At 37.7% G+C, this 21,654-nt stretch overlaps 1 protein-coding gene across 1 annotated transcript; it reads right to left on the bottom strand.

Annotated features, from left to right (window-relative positions):
- Window positions 1–4,386: 4,386 nt before the first annotated feature.
- LOC139710015 (tetraspanin-7-like) lies at window positions 4,387–20,635 on the bottom strand. Its single transcript, XM_071621966.1, has 6 exons — window positions 20,423–20,635; window positions 10,714–10,788; window positions 8,193–8,291; window positions 6,647–6,835; window positions 5,716–5,799; window positions 4,387–4,658 (listed from the first exon to the last, which is right to left on the bottom strand). Exons 1-6 carry the CDS (start codon window positions 20,633–20,635, stop codon window positions 4,590–4,592), a joined length of 729 nt encoding a protein of 242 aa, XP_071478067.1. The 3' UTR covers window positions 4,387–4,589.
- Window positions 20,636–21,654: the final 1,019 nt, after the last annotated feature.

Below are 21,654 nucleotides of genomic sequence, written 5' to 3'. Positions count from 1 at the left end.
AAATATGCACAGATATTTGAAATATGTGACAATGAATAAGAGTATATATTTGTTTCTTCCTTTGCTACAAGAATACAGCATATGATACACAGTGGTTTTGCAGCAGTAGAAAATACACATTATATTCTTTAGATGTTTTCAGGTACAGATACGTGATTAGCTCATTTTAATGATAAGTAAGAATGCTCCTAACTTGTCACATATCTAACCGATAAATGGGAACATCTCATTCTTCAATCATTTCTTAGTGTGAGAAAACAGTCCTAAAATTGGCGATGGCTTGGAAACAAATGACATAAATCTAATTAAGTACATTAGTTGAATATAGAACAATGCAAACACATCATCAAAGAGTTCACAGGAGTGCTAACATGATCTAGATCTACAGTATCTAACAATGCATCAACATGAAATATTTTCTCATGTACGAATACATGCATTACATGATTTATTGTGTCTTTTCAGACAAAAGAAATAACAATACCAACAATATTGATGAAAACAAAAAATGTACTGTCAGATATAGCCAGATCACCGCCATGGGCAAATGGTGATTCTCATATGGTACCAACTGATTTTGTGTGACACTCAAGTTAACCAGTGACATGATCAAAAAACAATCCATTACTGTCACCAGCTTCACAAATGTCCTTGACATTACCTACAAGTACCTCACCAGCAGCAGTTATTATAGCTCTTCTGCTGTTGTATTTTTTCATTGCTATTTTTACCCTTCAAACATATACCAAAGTATTAGTGCAAACGTTAACACACAAGCCTCAAACTGGAATTATGCAACATATGGCACATTCTATGACTTGTTCTCAACAACAACAAAAAAACTGTGAAAATTTACCCCTTATATACTGAATGTTACGAGTACATCTGAATTCGACCTGTTAACACCAATTGTATACAAATGTCAGATTAACATACACACAGCCACATTTCAAGGGCAGTAGCAGCTACTTCATAAATAATCTATTGGCAGAAAAATGACATTGCAGTGTTCACTCCTGCATATTCCAGACTAGTATTTTAGCTTGCTCAGCCATAATGCATAGGACCGGTGCAACATGTGCTGCATCTTGAAAATATACAAAGGTGGACCCCTAAACATTCAAATAATTTCTACTCCCCTCCTACGAAATGTCAACATAATGCTGTTATCAAACAAAGAACAGAAATATCATTCTAAAACAAGAAACAGCCCCTTACTGATTGCAATAAGCAACTGCTGCTGTATCAGATGTTGTGTGGTCTAAACACATGTTTACTATTAAATGTGAAAATGCATAACAATACTCTCTGCATAGAAATCAGGTACTTTTTACAGTCTACAGTCAATGATTGGGAGAAACTGCAAAATTAGCATTATAGCAACAGCACATACTTCGGAAATGGAAATCTATCAGAAATATTATGAAGCAACCTTTTCCACATTCCAGTTAATATATCATGGGAATAACTATATATTTCACATTTGTTAAATACACGGTGGTAAAAATAATGAATCGAACATGCTGTATGAAAAAGATCTGTACAATTGCACTCTAAGAGATGTTTTTTTTTTCTTCAAGATTTTACAGAAGAGAGCATCATCAAAAATTCAAAGCAGCTCGATGAAACTTGACGTGAGGACACTTCCTTTACTGATTAATTATTTCTTGTTATCTATTTTTTTTTTTATGATTGTGTTCAAATACATACACGTATAGTAAACCTAAGTTATATTTCGAAGAGAATCTCCATTAAGGAAAATATGTTTGGGCCAAAATGTATAATTAATGACAATTACATAGAAAGAATGAATCAAATTTCATCAATTGAATTTCTTTGCTAGGCGTAACTTGGCTAACTTTGAATTCTACGCAAAGAAGACTCGTGGCGTGGGGGGGGGGGGGAATTAACTTTGAAATTTTGACTGTTTTCAGGGATGGGGCAAGTTTATGGGAAAAGTCATCATATTCAGCAACATTTGGCAAGATAGTGTTGTAACAGCATCAATGAATTTTAATGAACAAACAGCTGAACAGATGTTCATAATTGTAGAACAATTATCTGATGTCATGATTGAATTACAAATGTCCTACAGGTGCTTTGCAGGACTAATTTGAAGACTTCATGGTGTGAGTTCATTTGGGAAGATTAAAACGGTTTCAACTTTTGCTCCTTTTCTTTCTCCTTCCTCAACAATATCCAGCAGAGAATTGCCTAGTACTGGTAGCATTCTATAATTCATATCCCCGTCAGAAGTCTTGTACAGTGTAATAAGTTAAAATGTACACAGCTTTCATACCCAGAACATCTCCTCTTGATTTTATGAGGGAGGACATTACACTTGAAGGGAGCTGTTAGATTGGACCACACCTTGCTGAAATCCTGCGCAAACCCTTTTTAGAAGGTATATAAGATTTACTGCAGCATTATGTGTTATCAACTGACCATGCTGACAACTTTATCTGATGGTTTGACAGTCTACCAATGTAAAGTGGGGGAAAAAAACACTCTCTAGCAGTCAATAAACTTTCCTAAACTACAGCTGCTTCATCTTTATTTATGTTTATTTGTTGTTGTCTTTTTTTTTATCCAGAGCATTTCCAAGAACCTAGTTATCATGTGTTATATTCTGCACACATTTGATTAAAGTCCAACTCGCCGACTGGGATCCACGCAGACAAAGTCAGAGCTAAACCTATCAGCACCACCTTCATTACTATCCTTGTAAATCTCTGCCCAAAAGCAGAGAAAACGGAATTAGCAATGCTGTGAAACAAAAAACCAAACCACCATATTCTGCTTCTATATTTTTATGATGAGATCCTCCAATGCATTAAAGAAGAAGGAAATGCCACGCAGCATAGTCACATACTAAGCACAACATAAAACAGAAACCCTGTACTACGTAAATAGGAAACCCCAATCATTCCAAACCGTGTTGTGCATAAAACAATTCGTTTTTCCCATAAGGGGAAAAATTGCCCTGAATTGTTCGTACGCAGTGTTGTTACAAGAGGTACAGGACGAGCCATGCAGCACAGTGTCATTGCGGAAATTTATGTGATTGGACATAAACTCGTGAGATGTATAAACCCATTTGAAATGAGAATCATGATTAATGTACATGCATACCTCTTAGAGCACAAGAGGAAGACAACTGTTTTTACAGACACAAATCAACATTGGAAACCTATCTGGTTAGTTAAATGTGACATAATCCATCCTTACAGCTTCAAAGATGTTATAGGGCATTCTTATTGTTGTTGCTTTTTCCTCCAGATGGTATTAGAACATGGAGTGAGCTCTTGAGAACAAACTTAAGTGTAGAAATGCCCTCTTTTGGTCACTGAACCATAAACCTAGAAAACCGTATCTTATCTGGGCCCCATTTCATAAAGAGTTGATATGATAGCAACTCTTGCTGGAATGGCAATTGTCATGGTAATGACAAGAATCCAGCTTCCTGATTGGCTGTTGCTATTGGAAGTTGCCATTCCAGCGAGAGTTGCCATCCTAACATCTTTTATGAAATGGAGCCCTGATGTAACACTTGTCTCGTGCTCACTGGCTCTCGATAGATTTACATCATAGCTTCTATTATAATTCCCCAATTCTTAGCAATGCACGCTACTTGCCATACCCACCAATAATAAACATGATCAAAGTATATTCCCTTCTGCACATCCTATTTTCAACTGATATGACAAAACCACAACAGAGCTGATTTTCATTTTGAATTCTGAGCCAAGATACAGAAACAAGGTGTCTGGGCATATTGCATCTGTAGTAATATTGGTTTTTGGACAGCAGAGAATGAATAGAATACAATGTCTTCCCTAGAGAATATGGCTACACATTCATTTAAACTTTAATGATTGACAGCGACACAAAGACAAGATAAGGAGTGATCTTGAGAAGAAAAAAAAAAATCAATGCACATTGTTTTCATACACCCTGTACTCATGCATTGCAAGCCTAATCGTTGACATCAAGTTAGTATGATACAGAGATGTCTACACAACATTCAACTTCTATCTTTTTCTCTTTTTGCTTTTTTCTTCTTCTTCTTTTTTTGATGGTGGTTTTTTAGTTTTTTGATAGAAAAGCTACACAAATAAATAGTGATTTACAGGTTTACTTAAAGAACAAAAATAAACAGACTCAGGTACAATGTTGGCTGAGGGGGAAAAAGGAAGGTGATGAACTTGTGAAAAAAAAGGAGACTACAATGGTTATAATATACTGAATACCTACATAATTTACTGGCTACATACAATTGCAATTTGCTGAAGTGTGTGAGTGCACATACAGTGTATATATATTATATATATATATATATATATATATATATATATATATATATATACGCACTCATATATTCTTTTGAGAGTTTCCTTTGTCCACACATCTCATCTCTCTTCTGTTGCTGTTGTTTTAAGTTTTTTTTCCTCATTGATTATCAAGCATCTGGATGTTTTTTGGCAATACATGGTGTCTTGCTGGGCAGGGAAGGGTTACGGAGTAAGGAGGGACAGTAGATGGCGCTCTCCGTCTCTCCCAATCTCCTTGGTCTCTCTCCCTCCAGCTCATCACATCATCTCGTACTTGTTGGCGTTGATCATCTTGGCGAGGCAGCAGGAGAGTACGATTCCAATCAGCTGTTGATGGAGAAGGAGAGAGCCCCCCAGGGGCAAAATGTCAGTCAAGATTTTAACCCTTCTATTGCCGCTATCTTGTTGTGCCACTGACATAATGCATACAAGTAGAGCGTCAATAGTTATGACAGACTTAAAAGATGTTTTTGAACATGCGGAAGGAAAGGGGCTTCATTCTCTTTGATATTACCCGGTAAGATTTCCCTTACCCTTAAATGTTAAATGTCCCTTAAATGTTACAAATTGAACCACAAGGGCAATATTTTACCTCATATTGGTACAATGCTTATAAATCTACACACTTTTGATGAAATAGACTTTTTTTTTTCATGAAAATTGATTGATTGTTCAGTTTAGTGTGTGCTGAAATCTTAGAACGCAATGGCGCGCAGCCAGTTCTCAGCTGACGATATACTCAAGAACATTAAAAAATTGTTACATGTTCTGTATACACTGTTATTTTCTCGTACAGATATTTTCGCAGATGAGGAGGTTATAGACATTTTCACGAGATATTGTGTTCGCGAATTGACGCCGATGCTGAAGTAAATGCACTATCGCCCAAGCACACTGAGACATTTTCGCGTGTTGTTTAATTTGCAATCCACCTATGATTCGCGAAATTTGCAAAAATTAGACCCTCACGAAAATAACAGCTTATACAGTAACAAAAGAAGGCTTTAGGCGACAATCGAAAGGCACACAAACAATGCTGAGCATAACTTCTGCTTGAGACAAAATACAAATATGTCTGTGAGTTCCCCATGAACTAGCATAATACAAAACTAATCAATTGATCGATGGAATTAAACACCAAAACTTACAGCACATCATTGCTAAACAGATCCTACAGATATCTCACAGGTCCTGCAAATGGACATGGGATAATAATGAACACTTTCATTTCAATCCATCTTCTGACACTACTAGTATCGCATATAACATGAAAAAAAAATTTGAGCACTTTTATACTGATACTAGGTTGATGTTGCAAGAAATGAGCGAAAATTTCAACAATGCAAAAATAATCCATTCTGGATACTAAACAGTGAATACTTGCCTGGAACGCTCCAAATGCTAGGGCACTTCCTGCAATGATACCCATTTTGCTGCTTAGAAAAGATGTCACCTTGGCTGAGCAACCCTGCAAGAAATTTGGGGTTACAAAATAATGCAGTTTGATGAGTAGTGCTATATGACTTGAATCACAAATTACTTTCAGAATCATCATCAATGTAAGAATCATTACTATTGATGCCATAATTATCCTCATGATCACCATCATCATTATCTTTTTTACCTTTGTCATTTTCATTATCATTATCACAATCACTATCATTACTGCAACCCATCACTGAGACATAATTATTATGCTCTAAAGTTTTAAACACATCTGCAGAAAACTAAAAGGTCTGCCAAAAAAGTTTCCTCCTAGTCAAGGGACTCTGTCCAAAGCTTGCAGCCTTGCACAAGAACGACCAGCTGGACTGGCCTAAGAACTAGAGCTACTGTTCAAAAGTTTTGTCTGTTTTTGGTTCGGGGAGTATTATACATGACATGCTCGTATGCAATCGAACAATTTGCTCTCAATGTCTATCTGCAATGTTTTGGATCATTTGAGTTGTTCTCATCAAAATTTGGGCAGGCCTACTTCAGTTTTGCCAGTTCTTTACCAGCTCCATCATTTAGAGGTCAAGCTGTCAATGTTTATTGTAACAGATCAAGACTAACTGAATTTTTGGCTAGAGTCAACATGAATGTCACTGATGACTAAAATATGCATTGATAAAGTGAACTGAAAATTGGATTGCTCCTGTATTGTATACTACCCATTCAAATCTCGCGTTAACTTGGAGGGTGCTTCCATGAATGATATTTTGGATTAAATAAGATGAAAATAGGAGATGATGAAATGGCTAAACATTATAAACTTTCCTTCTACACCAGACACTTCCACCATGGGAACTGTTATACTGGAATGCCAAACATACCTCTTGGAAGATGTAGACTGTCCCGTTGCTGTTGCTAATCATGACACCCTGGCCAGGGTTGGCGTCTTGGCACACGATTTCATCCACGGTGCGGTTACAGCAACTGACTGGAACGGTAGTCGTATGGCTCTGTGACCAGTACGTGCCCGTCAGCCAGTCAGTGTAGTTTGTCGCACCGCAGCAAAACAACTGTGATGGATGGAGGGATGAAAGAATGGAGAAAGCAGAGAGAATAGAATGGATGGAACTCAAATCAAAATAACAAAAGAGCATCTAGTGCATTTGAATTCAATTATAATAATAATACTAATAACAATAGCACATTCTCCATATATACATACATGCTCAAATGTGCTTTACAATGGTATCATCAATGAAACAACTGAGTTTTCAGATGTTTTTTAAAGATGATGAGGGATTGCTGGTGGCAAAGAGATTGTGTCTAATCATGTCTAATACTAGGGTAACTCCAAAGTCTACAGTTGTAAATTACGTACAGTGTTAATACACACAGTCAACAGACAATATACAATACATACAGCTTCATATCAAGGGATCACTTCTATTCAACAAGTATGGAGGGGAAAAAAATATGGCTGCTGCCATGAGAATACACTGTAGGGTCAGCCACTGCCATTGGCATTTCATTGGCAAAGCCCTTAGAAACATAAAAGATCTGATGCTTCTGACAGTAGCAGAGACGAAATGTGTGGTGCAAATGAGGCGATTCTAAGCTGGTAAAAATTTGAAATCTGAGAGAGAGAGAGACAGTCTGAAATGTATTACAGTGTGTACAGGTAGTTGCATTCTGTAATAACCAGACAGAATATGAATTTGGTGATCCTGACTCAAAATGAGGCAAATTATGATGAATAGATATTTTCAATAATCAAATCCATTTAATTTTGTCAAATGTCAATTCCATTCAAGCTTTAGCCTACAACATAAAAAATGTGTACACCTGTAAATTGTTAGAGTTAACAGACTTTGGCACGCCTCCCTAAAAGCCTATGAAAGGCATTGATGGTACATCTATTTTGCAAACTGAACAAATTTATTAAAATAAAAAATTACTTCTATATACTTCTATATATTAAGTCATATATCTCACAAATATAAAATTTCCCATATAGAGAATGGTAAAATAATTTAATGAGTACCAGTCGACGGCAACTGAATTTGCAAAATAGCAGTGCATTGATAAAATGAAAGTATTTTCACTGTTCAAGAGAAAAATTAGCAAACCCACCTCAGATACAATATTCAGGGCATTTATGTTGCAGGTGGTGATATTTTTGCTAATTGTTAATTTTGTGAATATCACTCTGCTCTCAAAATTTGCAAACAAAGCAAATGCCCATGAAATACATGCATTAATACCACTTACACACAGAATTGCATATTCAAGGAGTGACAAAAAGTGACAAAAATTATGACAAGCTGGATATAAACAAGGAACACTTCCCAGCAAAGTGGCAAGGATGATGCTATTGACTACAGGAATTTAACTTTAAAAAAAAAAGAAGAAGAAGAATTAGGGACTTACACTTTCTTGAAGATTGTCCACATAGTCATCTAAACCTTCATTGTCACTGCCAAAATCCTTGATGTGTTTGGAAAGCCCACTTTGGAAACTTGCTGTTAGCTGTTCAAACATTTCAAATATAAACAAAAGCATGCAAAAATGAAAGATGACATCATGATACCAATTTAAAGGGGTGTTTAATTCTTAGTATAAATATTGTCACATATTCATACTAAATACAGAATGACTGCTATCATCAACTATAAGTCTTGTCAAACCTGGAAATTCCCCCCCCCCCCCACCTTAAAAAATAAAATCATTGCAGTATGAATATTACAAAATATGAAACAAAAATACAGGGAAGACTTTAAAAACTCTAGGTATAGGATAGCATTGTGTCATAAGATGAAGAAAATACTGCTGTCCCATACTCCTCAGAAATATACAACCAATCAACACATAACAATGGGCATTTTAAAAAAAAGTCTCTGACAGGTTTTATTACCAATACTGTTCATCTGGCAAAGAAACAAGTCAAACCCTCTCAAGGACATTTTTTTTTTAAGGTATACTGTCAGAGTGGAAATTTTCGCGGTGTTGAAATTTTCGCGCATTTCGCGCAACTAGAAACTAGCGCGAAAATAAAAGCACGCGAATATTTTTGCTTGCCATATGTTCCTGTGCGTGATGTCTTGATTCCGCGGAATCAAAAACTGACCCGGCCAAGCACGAAAAATTAGTCACGTGAAATTATCCACTTTTACAGTAATGTTTTTACATTTCTTTTGAGCTGTGTGTAGCAGAAAAAAAAAATCAGCTTATATGTAGCTACATAACACAACTTGACATGCAAAATTGTTTTCTCAATTTTGCAATATGCACAATATTGCTTTCTCAATTTTGCAATTTGCACTTGGCACAAGCTAAATACTAGTAAAGGCCGTGTCACACCATTCCGGGCAAGCTACGCGGGCTTGTGGCGAGGAGGTAGTTTCCAGCACGTAGAAGATTTTCAGCGGGCGAACAAGAATGTTTGCAATTTTCATTCATGCCTTGTCATACCGTACGGGGGAACTTCTGCGGCTTGACTTGCGGGGAAACAAATTTACTCCCCGGAGCTCTACGCAGTTGGTCCGCACCTGACAGTATCTAGCGCGTAGTTGCCCGGAGGTGCTCACGCAAGTCCGATTTAACCGCAGCCAAGTTTTGAGCATGACCAAAACCTTTTCCGGGTGAGTCGCGGGAATGCCCGTAGAGGTCCACACAGAACGCCAGTAGGAGACCCTTAGCGGCAGTACTTCCCAGGCAATTCCCACACAGGTACTTCGCAGTCCCGTACGCAGCCAAGATAATGAAATTCTGTGAGATTTCAGCCATTCCATTAGAGGAATTCCTTCACTGAGTTGTCAGCCCCCACGCGACTGGTACAAAGGTCACACAGTATACTCGCAAGTATAACGCGTCCAGCAAGTAAGACACATGCGCTGACTCGCACAAATCCTTTTCCGCCCTCAGGAATGTCCGGTATGCTAGAAAATCCCTACACGTAACAAGCCCGAGTAGCTTGCCCGGAAAGGTGTGACAGGGCCTAAACACGGTTGCGGGTAAAAACATATGCGTGCGCACCTCCGGGCGACTACTTTTGAGATACATAATAGGTACTGTCATGTGCGGATCATCTACGGGGACCTCCGGGTAGTCAAAATTGTTCTTTGCAAGTCGCACGCAAGGCTGGTGTGACACGGCCTTTAGATTCTGCATGTTCAATGTTAAACCTCATATAAATCTCAAAATAAGCATTACAATGCACAGTTCCAAAACTGTTGCACCTTAATACGGTCAGAGTACTGATATGGGCTTCAGATAAACATGTTACTTCTGTTGCTTTGAATACTGCAGGATTGTAGAATCGAATTATTGCATAGGGGAAGAAAAGAGTCCACCACAAGGCAGAATCACTTGGGACGTTGATTACCTGGGGACAATTCATACCCTCCAATATCACCTGTCCTTGTCCTCGGTGTGAAGATTACACAGAGCCTATTCAGGCTTATCCGACACCTCTTCAAGCCTTTGACAGAGCGCTACCTGAATACCTTGGAGGTTAAGTCTACAAAGCCTCAGACAGTCATTTTTATTCAAATGACAGAATTGCCACAAAAGAGCAGAATTGCCCTTTCCACTGTGCAAGAGTAAGCACGATAAATTCCCCACAAGAGATAAAAAACTAATATTTTGAAGAAGCAAATACCTTGACTTATTGTGATTTTCTCTTTCTTTGCTTTTTTTTCCCTTCTGATCAGGGCATATTCAGCTAACACTTGCATCTCATTCCATCCATTCCCCACCCACAAAGAGAAATGCTTAAAAAAAGCCCCACTACATTCAGGGCTTTACACATCATTCATAGAATGAGGACAATTATGGTATTGTAACAATTCTAATCCTCTTTTTCAGTTTCCATACCGGACGATCAAAATTATCTTTCCCACAAAAGAAGCCGAGGCTGATCCTATTCAAGGGCGTCCAAGTGAATACTCACCCGCTTCTCGAATATAAATCCTGCGATGCCACACGCGAAGAGAGCGATGAATACAACGAAAACCATAACGGTGTACTGTGGGGGAAAATGACAATGAGCCAAAGAGATAGGAGAGAGGAGAGAAGCAGCAGAACAAGAAAATGAAGAAAGAAAAGGGAGAAAATGAGACAGTGAGATACAGATAGGAAGAGAGAGAGGGAGAACATATAAATTATAAATGGTTTTGTTGTTGTTGTTGTTATAGTGCTTCTACACTCACTTCAAAACTAGCCAGGAAGGTTATCCCCTTAATGTATATAGAGAGCAACGAATGAAAGATGTACATTGTAATATATATACACCTACAGTACTCCTATATCATAGCAAATAGAAAGACGGGAGATCTATTACATTACCACTGCAAATCACTGCACTTTTGCACTGAGATGTCTGTCAAGTGTGCAAACAAACATAAATGCAGTTATATTTATTTCTTTCTCTCATAAAAATGAGAAACCACCTCCCTTTCCTCAAGAAATAAAACAGGCAGATTATGTCATATGTAGCACTGTGGTTCAGAATATTGAATAAAATTTCCTGGTCAGATTGATTTCATACATTGTAGCTTCACTTGGAGAATGTGCATATAAGTATATCTTCATGTTGCTATAACAGCATTGTTACCATAAACAAACTACAAATAGAAGAAATATCTTCTGTTGGAAGATTCACAATTAAAAAGGTATCAATGTGCTTTGATATATTCCTGCACAAGACATTGACAGGAAGTTGCACATTTTCTGGTCGTTACTAATCGGCGTCCATGCCATGCCTATATTGTGGGCAGTAGGAAGCAGCAACCTCCCCTCGGAGACTGCAAATGAATGAGACAGGGGGATAAAACATCACACCTGTCTCTTCCGGGGAAACGGTATCACAATCATCTTTATGATTCATCTCCTGGTGACTGTAAGATGTCTTTCAATGTCAGCTCTCAAATGAAATTGGGTGTGTGTGTGTGTGAGAGTGTGTGTGTGTGTGTGTGTGTGTGTGTGTGTGTGTGTGTGTGTGTGTGTGTGTGTGTGTGTAGGGGGATCATAACCCATTGAGGACAGACTGATTTTGCTACAACACACATTTACTCAAATACTCGGGACTACTCTTCAATAGATGTGAAATATTGTAGAACCATAGCTCAACTCATGCAAAACTGCCTTTATACCATTTTAATAGGACTTTTGGTTTAATACACTATGGATATTTCTAACAACACTGAAGCCTTACAAGTAATACACTAGAATGACTAAATACTGCATATCTGAAATGCAATACAGTGCATACATGTAAATCAGGGAAAGCAATCAGTGATGGCCTCATTTTATTTGCACCCAAGCTGTGTGCAAGCATTGACATCAATAAATGTATGAATATTATATGCATAAATATGTGCATGTATAATACACATAAATGTAGAGAGCATATCTCAAATACTGGGTATATTATACACATACATATAGGTATAGGGGGGGGGGGGGTAGTTTACCACAGTGGAAGATAGAGGGAGAGAGAGAGAGGGAATAGAGGATGGTGAGTACATGGAAAACGTGCGACTCATTTCTATGATAATCAGCTTCCATCTATGTGGAGGAAGAATGAGCCGGTTGGCATGGCAACAACAGTCTGCTGCCAACATCCTGCGGCACAGAAAAAAATTCTTGTACTGCCTTGTTATGTACATGTGTGTAAACACACACACACACACACACATGCACGCAAGCAAAGGCACAAAGAGTTGTGTATGTGTGTGTGTGTGTGTGTGTGTGTGTGTGTGTGTGTGTGTGTGCACTAGAACTACAAGATAGCAGCCTAGATATGCCAAGATAAGCTGGGCGGGATGCAGTCAGTGTTGAATAATTTTAAAGAAAAAAAAAATCTGTCTACTGGATGTATGCATGGAAAATGTATAAGTGCATGGAGATGTGCATTCACAGCCTGCACAGATGTTCGTGTATAGATTGTTCATTTCCTGCGCTCCTAAGAATCAATCCAGGATCACTTTTTTTTTTCTCTGGTATCTTTGATACATTCAAGCTGTCCTTCAAGGAAATTGTGCAGGACATAAGTAAGAGTTTGAGTGCAGCATTTACATTGTCATGGTGACATTTTCATATGACAATTTTTTTAGAAAGTGCTTTGCTACTGCTGCAACTGCTCAATGACTACGATTTCACCATAATTTCCTTTGGGAAATCTCTCTGTTTTGTCCTTAAAATGTTACCCAAATTCTTGTAAATGGCTCGGGTGCAAGTATTAATACCTTGCTTTGCCAGATAATTGATCCTGGAAGAAATTTATGGTGAACAATTCATCCTTGAAAGAAATCATTGTGAACAATTTATGGAACATATCATCTGGGATTATCCTGCAAGACATTCATAGGAGCATTTAGCATAATTCACAAATTTCATCAGCAATTCACAGAATTATTGATTGATTGATGCCTCATGTCACAAACCTTTGCACGCTTCTTTTGCAATTACAAAAGCAGAAAGCCTTTGACAAAGGCTAAACTTTACAATCCTTCATGCTAAATCCTCACAGGGTTCATGTGTATTGTATTGTTTTGTTCTGTCTTTGAATAACTCTCTTTCATACATTATATATAGTTCCCTTTCAACTAGTACTTCCAAGTATGCAGCAGCTGGATAATCACCTTCTCCAGTCATAGCATATTGGTTTGTAACAGAAGGCATACCTCATCTTCAATGACAAATGCATTACAACATCCTTGGCAAAAGTATGTAGTAAGTTCCTTCAGTGAAGAGAATGCTGCCCCTTACTAACATTTGCAGATTAGAAGAAAAAAAAAAACAGCTTCAGTGCTTCAAAATAGTTAGAAAATTTGACTTGGGGACAAGCCTATCCTACATAAAAATGTTAGTCAGTATAGTAATGTTACATTTTGTTAGATAAACAAAATGTAAGCAACAGTTTATATCAAAAACCATTTCCAGAATAAACTGTCACCATGAAGGTTTATTGAGAAAATTAGTGAAATCTCCTTAAACATATTTGCAGCTTTTTGAAACATGATTCTCTCTCTCCCTCTCTCTCTCTCTCTCTCTAGTCTAAATGCAACCTCTGTGTCTCTCTCCTAGCCATCATCCTCTACCCTCCCCTCCCCCATACCTTTATTTCTCCTGCCTCTGCATACCTCCTCTGATCATGGACACTACAGTAGGGTCCATGCTCTGATCAAGGAGGTACTAGGCGACCCTAGTACCTCCTTGCTCTGATAGCCCAGAATGCAATACACATGCACGCAGTAGTCCAATATTTAGCCCCCTGAATCTATTTAAATGACAAATGAAAACTTGCCTCATGTACCTCACAGGATAGTAAAGAAAATTCATGCATTCAAATTTATTCACTTCTCACTGCTTTTAACCTGGCATAGAGATTATTCTTGAACCCAAAAGGGGCTAATAAGAATGCCAAATATTGCCACCTGTGCATGAAATCTTGAGAGAGATTGAGATGATTTTCACTGTGGATGATGTTCACATAAAGACAAGCACTTTCTCCTGCTGGCTTACTGTGCACAGCCTGGTTAATATTTTTTAATAAACATGTCATTCAAAATGACGCAGTAAAAATCTGAGAGTCAAGAACTGAAAAGTTGCCACTTTAAAACACTTCCCAAGGGACATGACGAGAGGAAATTCTCCAATATGGGCACTGGAGGACCGGTAGCTTTTAGATTAAATTCTGGAGAAAGAGAAAATATATATGAGACTGCTGAAAATTTTGAGGAGGATTGTTTGTGCCCATATCCTGTGTGCCTTGCAAGGACGCCTGATAAAATATTACAGAGAAGATGAGCGAGTATATTTTCAAGTTTCTTCCCTCCCCCCCCCCCCCCCCCCCCTCTCTCTCTCTCTCTCCCAGCAGCAAATTTTGTACTGGAGCCAAATGCAGGAAATAATATGCCTGGGGTCACACGCAATGCAGTACTGTGTGATAAAACTATGCCTCTGTCGTTGCTGTTTCTTTAAGATCCCTAAGAGGAAAAGTATTGTTTGGGAGAATGAAATCAAAAAACCGTGTAAAACTTGTTCAGTTTTTATCATTTTATCATTTTATCATTTTTATCATTATTGCACAAGGAAGACAGGCTATGCTACGAATGACAGCCAAGCTACTACAGGAAAATGTATGTTAAACACCATTATATCTTACAGTGTAATATTTCTGTCATATTAATTCACATTGCATACAAATATGATACCATGAAATACCAGTCTTGTACACACAGAGTACCAACTACAGTGTATGGCTGGTGTATTTCAAAAGACAATGTGTACTCTTTCTTGAGGTTTGAATTGTTCCTTAATAAATACATAAATATGAAAAAATCATATAATCTACATCATTTTCTTGTTACTTATAAAACATGCCTGTTATAATCAAACATCACATAAAATTTATTTGTCTTGAAACATAATATTGCCATGAATTAAAGCATTCCATGAGCTAAGGTGGGAAAATACAACCTTGCACAACTCACTGCATCTTGTCATTTGGTGTAAATCTAATTACACAGAAAATTCAACCATGAACATTTGGTTTTCAACTTTTCAGCAGTCAAATGGTAGACACTAAAAATAAATGAGGGCCTTCCTCTTTTTTCAATAAATGTTACATGTACTTTGATCACTCACTAATTTCGCTAAATGTAGGACAAACAGAAAAACTGACCAGAAATGAATATTATTTTCTTTGCTCAATTTTCCACTAAAATATAGGACATGTTACATGAATTCGGTTTAATTTCTGTCAAAGTTTGGTATCACACAAGCTATATGAAAACAATGTCCATGGAATCTAAAAAACATCGTGAAGAAGGAAAAAAACAAAAGAAATCCTCATACCTTGATTATGTCGGTAGAAGTCAATAAATCCTTCCATTTCTCATTATTTTAAACTTTGTTACGTGGCAAGAAAAAAATATATAAAGGCAATGGAAAGTCTTTTTATCTTTTCTTAGAACAGGTGGCATCGCCCTAATTTCAGCGAGTCATCAATATTTGATGAGGATCAACAACTCCAGCCTCAAGCTCTCTGCCAACAAACAAATTAAGTCAAGGTTTAAAGGGAAATTATCACTTTGCAAAATAGTTAAGGGATGAGTTTTTCTCATCCTCTCTCTCCTCTCTCTTCTCTTTCTCCTCTCAATATCTCTTTCTCAAACTGTGGTTAAAGGGATGGTACAATATGGGTGGAGATGGGAGTTGGGCTTTTAACTTTTTGCGAGATACCAAGAAAACACTTATGATATAGTACAGAGCATAACATTTTAAGAGGAATTCAAAGTTTATTTGATGAATATCAGGTTTGGCATGACTGAAACATCCAAAAACAAAGTAAAACAAAGCAATCATAATAAAGTGTGGGTCCCACACTTTATTAGAATCACTCTTTGGATATCTCAGCCATTTCAAAACCAATTTTTATCAAATAAATGTTGAATTCCTCATAGAATTGCATGCTCTTTCATTTTCATACGAGATTTCTCATTATCTCACCAAAAAATGCTACAAACCTGAAATTAGGTCTCAACCAAAACTATACGGTCCCTTTAACAAACCTTACCCTGACAATGTCAGGATAACGTCCGGAGAACAAAATCCCTCATCCCGGATAACAAAACCACAGGAGAGCGAGGGGTACCATCTTCACAGACACATACCAAAAACCATCTCCTGGTAGGTTTCCATAGCAACCTACCCATTCATCCGCAAAGAGTGTGTGGTTACAATCCATGCATGTGATTTGTGCAGGATGTGTTATTCTGTCTGAACTACAGCACTTCCATGTTGAGTGTATCATTGGAATGTTACCGCGAGAGCATCACAACAGAAGGGTTGTCAGGGTAATGTCAGGTAATGTCGGGGTAATGTCTGGGTAATGACCAAGTAATTTCCCTAGCTGGTGTGGGTAGAATTTGGCAAAAGTTACCACGACAATGTCCAAGCAACATTTTGAGGACGGACTAATTCTGTTGAATCCCCATCTTAGCCAAAACTATACCATCCCTTTAATGCATGATACTGAACGTTGTAAAGAAGCTGTGTTCTTGGGTAGGTGTGTGTTGCCTTCTAACAACAGTCTTACCATCATTCTTGTCAACCATTCCTGTTTCTAACAGAGTTCACTTGTATCATAGAAAGTGTGAATTTTGCACTCTCACAGCTTCACTCTGTTTTTTTAATAATATGAAGGCCCCAGATGATAGATTTACAATGTATAGTGGTGATGCTGGCTTTCTCAACAAGTCTTTTTCTCGTCCCTGATCAAATTCTACGACATGCATATCTTCCCCCCAAATCCAATATTTTACTCTACCAACTTTTACTTTCAATTAGTCACTTGGCATTACAGTGGCATCAAAGCAATTTTCAGTGATCATCAAGTAGTTTTGAAGTTGGAAATGAAAGTGCTTAATCACTTACAATGTCCTTCACAATGACAGGTTAAAGCTCAATGTGTATTCCCATTACCTGAACATGAGGGAATACATTATGTGAAAATGTTTCATGGGCACTATACAACTAACGCTGTGAAACTTAAATAAATTTTGTACAATATCTCTTGCATATATTTCATCAACTGTCGTGTTTCGCAAAAGGAGGACACACTTGTCTACACATTATAATTTCATAATTACATCTACACATGTAATATAATTTTGTTCTAATATTCACAATACCCCTCCCCATCCCCCTCCCTCCTCCCCCCCCCCCCCCCCTAAAAAACAAACAAACATGATCTGAATAAGCGTGGGTAAACATCATCTTTCCTTTTGGGGGAATGCAAATGTAAATAAGTAAATTTTTTAACCATTTGAAGACAGACTCATTTAAATCTCTTAAAAATCACAAACACCTGCGTCTCTTGTCATCAATATCGAGACTGAGCTTCTTCAGAACCAGACCTTCACCCATCCCTACCACCCACCCATCCTGTTTTTAGAAGTCGAATCATTCATGGTGGAAGAGAAATAAGCACCTCTGGCTCACATGAGACCCCATGTGACATCTCCCTCCACTTCCTCCGCGAGGTCTCCGTGCCCCATGATGAAATGAGGATGGGACAACAAGGACATCAATCCTAGGACAGTGGTGGAGCGAAGGAGCAATTTGGACACCCCCCGACTAGTCAACCCCACCCCCATCATCTCTTTCTCATTCTCCACTACGGGACTGGATTTACTTTCCTTTAGTCTTTTACAGATCAGCGGGCTCTGTCACGATGGAAAGACTCGGGCCTTTACGCAGACAAAATCTGCATAATCCATGGGCTGAATTTAAGCTACCTTCATGAATTCGGGCCTCAGAGTCTATATCCATGCGACATTCTCCACCTGCCATCCATGAAGACATGCATCACACAAATATACTTTCAAAAAGGATGGTTTGCCCTATCTTCTATTAGGGCTAAGGAGCTCATCAACAATACAATTCATGAGAGCTGTTACATTGTAATCCATAATGTGTATGGATCTCAATTGATCCTCTTTCCTGGTAGCATCATGTCATTACAAAAACAATTAGACATTGCTACATGGGTGCAATCCCCAAATTGTAGATGTTAGAATCCTCAGTTGGAGCTGGTAAGAAAAATCTTTAAAAAAAAACTGTTTGAAGAAAACTATTTAAAAACTCATCAATGTGTAATACACACTTTCATGAGGACAAAATCAAACAAAACACCTTATAGAATCAACATCATTGTTGTCTGTACACAGGCTCTAATTCTATCTATTAAAACATCAATCATCAGGCTACATGCTTGCATTTCATTTGCAAATATGAGACAGGAAAGTGAAAGGCCATGTTTGCTATGAAATTATGGACCAAAGATGAAACATAGTGTATAGCTTTAGTTCCATTTGCACTTCAGCAGCATTCCCAACTGAGTCATCAATTTTTAAAACAAGTTTCCACTTTCCATTATTTCTTGATACACTAGGGGAAACTCGTACCATGCTCCTCCACTAAACTCTAGATTCTAAATTTCTGTAATCCATCAATACAAGTTCCATTCTGAGCTAATAACCAGAGCCATTGTAATTAAAAAGCTATCAACAGTGGATGCTATGACAACAGTAGGCAGCAAACCCATGTGGTCCTTTGTCTGAGTCAAGTTAAAGTCACTGTTGGACAAGTGATCTCAGAGGGTGCTTGCCCCTTTCATTTACAGAACTCTTGTAAAAATGGCCTTTTGGGCAAGTGGAGAAACATTTTCAATTATACCATTGCTAATGATCAACTTTACAGTAAAAGACTGACACATCGTTTAGAATTTAAAGGACAAGTTGATCTCCATAGACATGTGGATTGAGTGAATGCAGCAATATTAGTAGAACACATCTGTGAGAGTTTGAGGAAAATCAGACAATCCGTTCAAAAGTTATTAATTTTGAAGTACTTGCTCAGTAACCGTTGGATGAGAAGACTACTACAGCTTGTGATGTTACATGTGTAGAACAACTTTAATATAAAGAAAATAGAAACTTTTCTCGCATAATACAAGAACAGTTGACTTGCCTCTTTCAGAAGGCAGGGGAATAATATAACCCTTAACATACATCAGTGACAAGTCGAGGAAACGTGCACTTTTTTTTTTTTTAATTGTGAAATTCTCTTTATATTTTCCTAATATCATTCTACGCATGTGACATCATACAACCCAGTAGTGTTCTCATCCAGCAGTGAATGCGCGAATGATTTAAAAATTCATAATTTTAAACTGATTGTCCAATTTCTACTAATATTGCTGCATTCACTCAATTAATGTGTATATGAAGGTGGATTTGTCCTTTAATATTGGCCTTTGTCCCTGGCCGAGTGATGCTGAATAAATGTCAACAAGCCTGTTCGTAATTAGCTCATATGCACATTTGGACAAATGACCTTTCTGTTTTTCTCAGTTGGTTAGGCGCTTCACTTGTTGTCAAAGCAACATAATGCCTTTTAACCTCGCCCGACACAACAGTTTATGGCATTCATGTTCAAATGAATGAATATGCGTACATATTGTAGACCAGGGGGGCATTTCACGAAGGAACTTGTTGGATAAAATGTCCGACAAGTCAATTATATCCGACAAGTTCAGAGAAATCAGCCAATCAGATGAAAGAATTTCTAAAAACTTGTCGGATATAATTGACTTGTCAAATATTTCATCCGACAAGTTCCTTCATGAAATGCCCCCCCTGGTGACTAGAATGGCTCATCAATGTACACTTGGAGAATCATCAATTTCACTGTTTTGCATTAAATGCATTAACAAAACTTTTTAAAGAATTTGCCAAATATTTGCGCTAGCTGTAATGAACACTCTGTTACTCTCAGTTGGATGTGCTGGCAAGCACCATTTATGAGGATTATGCCTTGAATAAAAATAACATCATGCACAGATGCTTATCTAAGTGAATTCAATAACTAACCTGCCTGTAATTACAAATGACCTTTTTCTGATCATGCAAAAAATGGAACCACAAACTAGCTTACACTTTGAGAGGGCTTATCCTTTATTTTGAAGGGTGTAACAGCTGCACTGTGCCTGTAGTTTTAGAAATCACATGTTTATAATATGAGCTTCGGATGCTTTACAGGTTGTGCCCCCATGTTACACTACTCTCATACCCCAGTCTACCTTGGCTTACCAAATGCAAGAACCAGGTGATATTCTTCATGATGGCATAGCAACCGATGAGCCCCGTGGCAATCATGAAGCTACCGGTCCCAATGAGTACATAGGGCACGCTGGAATAGTCCTGGTCCGACAGGGCAAGGTAGTTCTTCAGCTCTATCACTCCCCATATTCCAAGAGCCAAGAGTGCAATTCCAACCACCTGTGTTAAAACAGAAAGGAACATAATCATTAAAGAAGAAGAACAATACACCATGCTCAATTATGACCTGTTCAAAAAGTCTTTTGCTTTTCTGTTGTCTAAATGATTTAATGCTTCAAAGTGCCCTGCCCATATGCATTTTACATCACTGGTACCCTTCATTCATCCAAGTTTCCATAGTGATTTTGATATACCTTATGTACCTATCAATTCCCACTGTATTCTAATTTTTCTCTCTGTTTAAAAAGAGAGAGAGAGAGAGAGAGAGAGAAATATTAGACTTCATGTGCATGTTATGCAGAGGCATGTGGTTTGAAACAGTAAAGATGTTTAACTTCATTCAATGCAAAATTACATAGGTTGACTATATCAGCAGAAGCAATGCACATGTACATGTGCCCAGTCCTTATTACCATCTTATAATTGCCATGGAATCATTTGTAACTCTGGCTAATAGATCAAGCACATAACATTTTTTGTCCAAAGGTGCTCAAGCTGGGCCACAAAGAAACCTGTCATAACTCCTGGCAAGTTGTATGAGACTCAAAATCATATCAATTTCTGTCTGCATTTTACCTGAATATATCTGTCATTCTTAATAGTTGTACTTGTGTACATTATCCCAGTATGACATGAGCTACTGGAACTCAACAAACAGAATTTGATTGTCGAGCAAACATTCTAATCAATGATGTACCAACAGATGGATCCACAGCAAATTAATCTTACATTGATCTGTTTATATTCACTATCTCATGTTAATATTTGTTCTCAGATAACCAATATCAGTCAGTGCAGTATTTGACACAATGGTAGAAATCTCTGTCAAGTATATTTAGTGTACTTTACTAGACGCAATCCTCAGCAAACACACAACAAATACAGGAGCAGTCAAAAGAAGTACAAAATCTACATATTCATATACACTATCACTATAAATCTAAATTAATCTCAAATCTAATTGCAGGGTAATTTGACTAGAAGTTCAAGAGTGCTCTGGAACTCAATGTTCACTTGGTGGACATAAGGCACTCACTCCTAGA

The sequence above is a fragment of the Diadema antillarum genome, unplaced genomic scaffold (assembly GCF_040938485.1).
Source record: "Diadema antillarum isolate AM-2024a unplaced genomic scaffold, OU_Dant_1.0 seq00001492_RagTag, whole genome shotgun sequence".
Classification (NCBI taxonomy): Eukaryota; Metazoa; Echinodermata; class Echinoidea; order Diadematoida; family Diadematidae; genus Diadema; species Diadema antillarum.
Note: the sequence above shows the minus strand (reverse complement) of the source record. Positions and strands in the feature narration are given on the sequence as shown.

Bases quoted from the DNA above. Each gene is read 5' to 3' on its own strand.
- LOC139710015 (XM_071621966.1), bottom strand. From the start codon at position 20,635: ATGTTCCTTTCTGTTTTAACACAGGTGGTTGGAATTGCACTCTTGGCT. The intron at 6,836-8,192 runs GTAAGTCCCTAA...CATCCATCACAG, and splicing joins TGGACAATCTTCAAGAAAGT to TTGTTTTGCTGCGGTGCGAC. The intron at 5,800-6,646 runs GTATGTTTGGCA...AATTTCTTGCAG, and splicing joins CAGTCTACATCTTCCAAGAG to GGTTGCTCAGCCAAGGTGAC.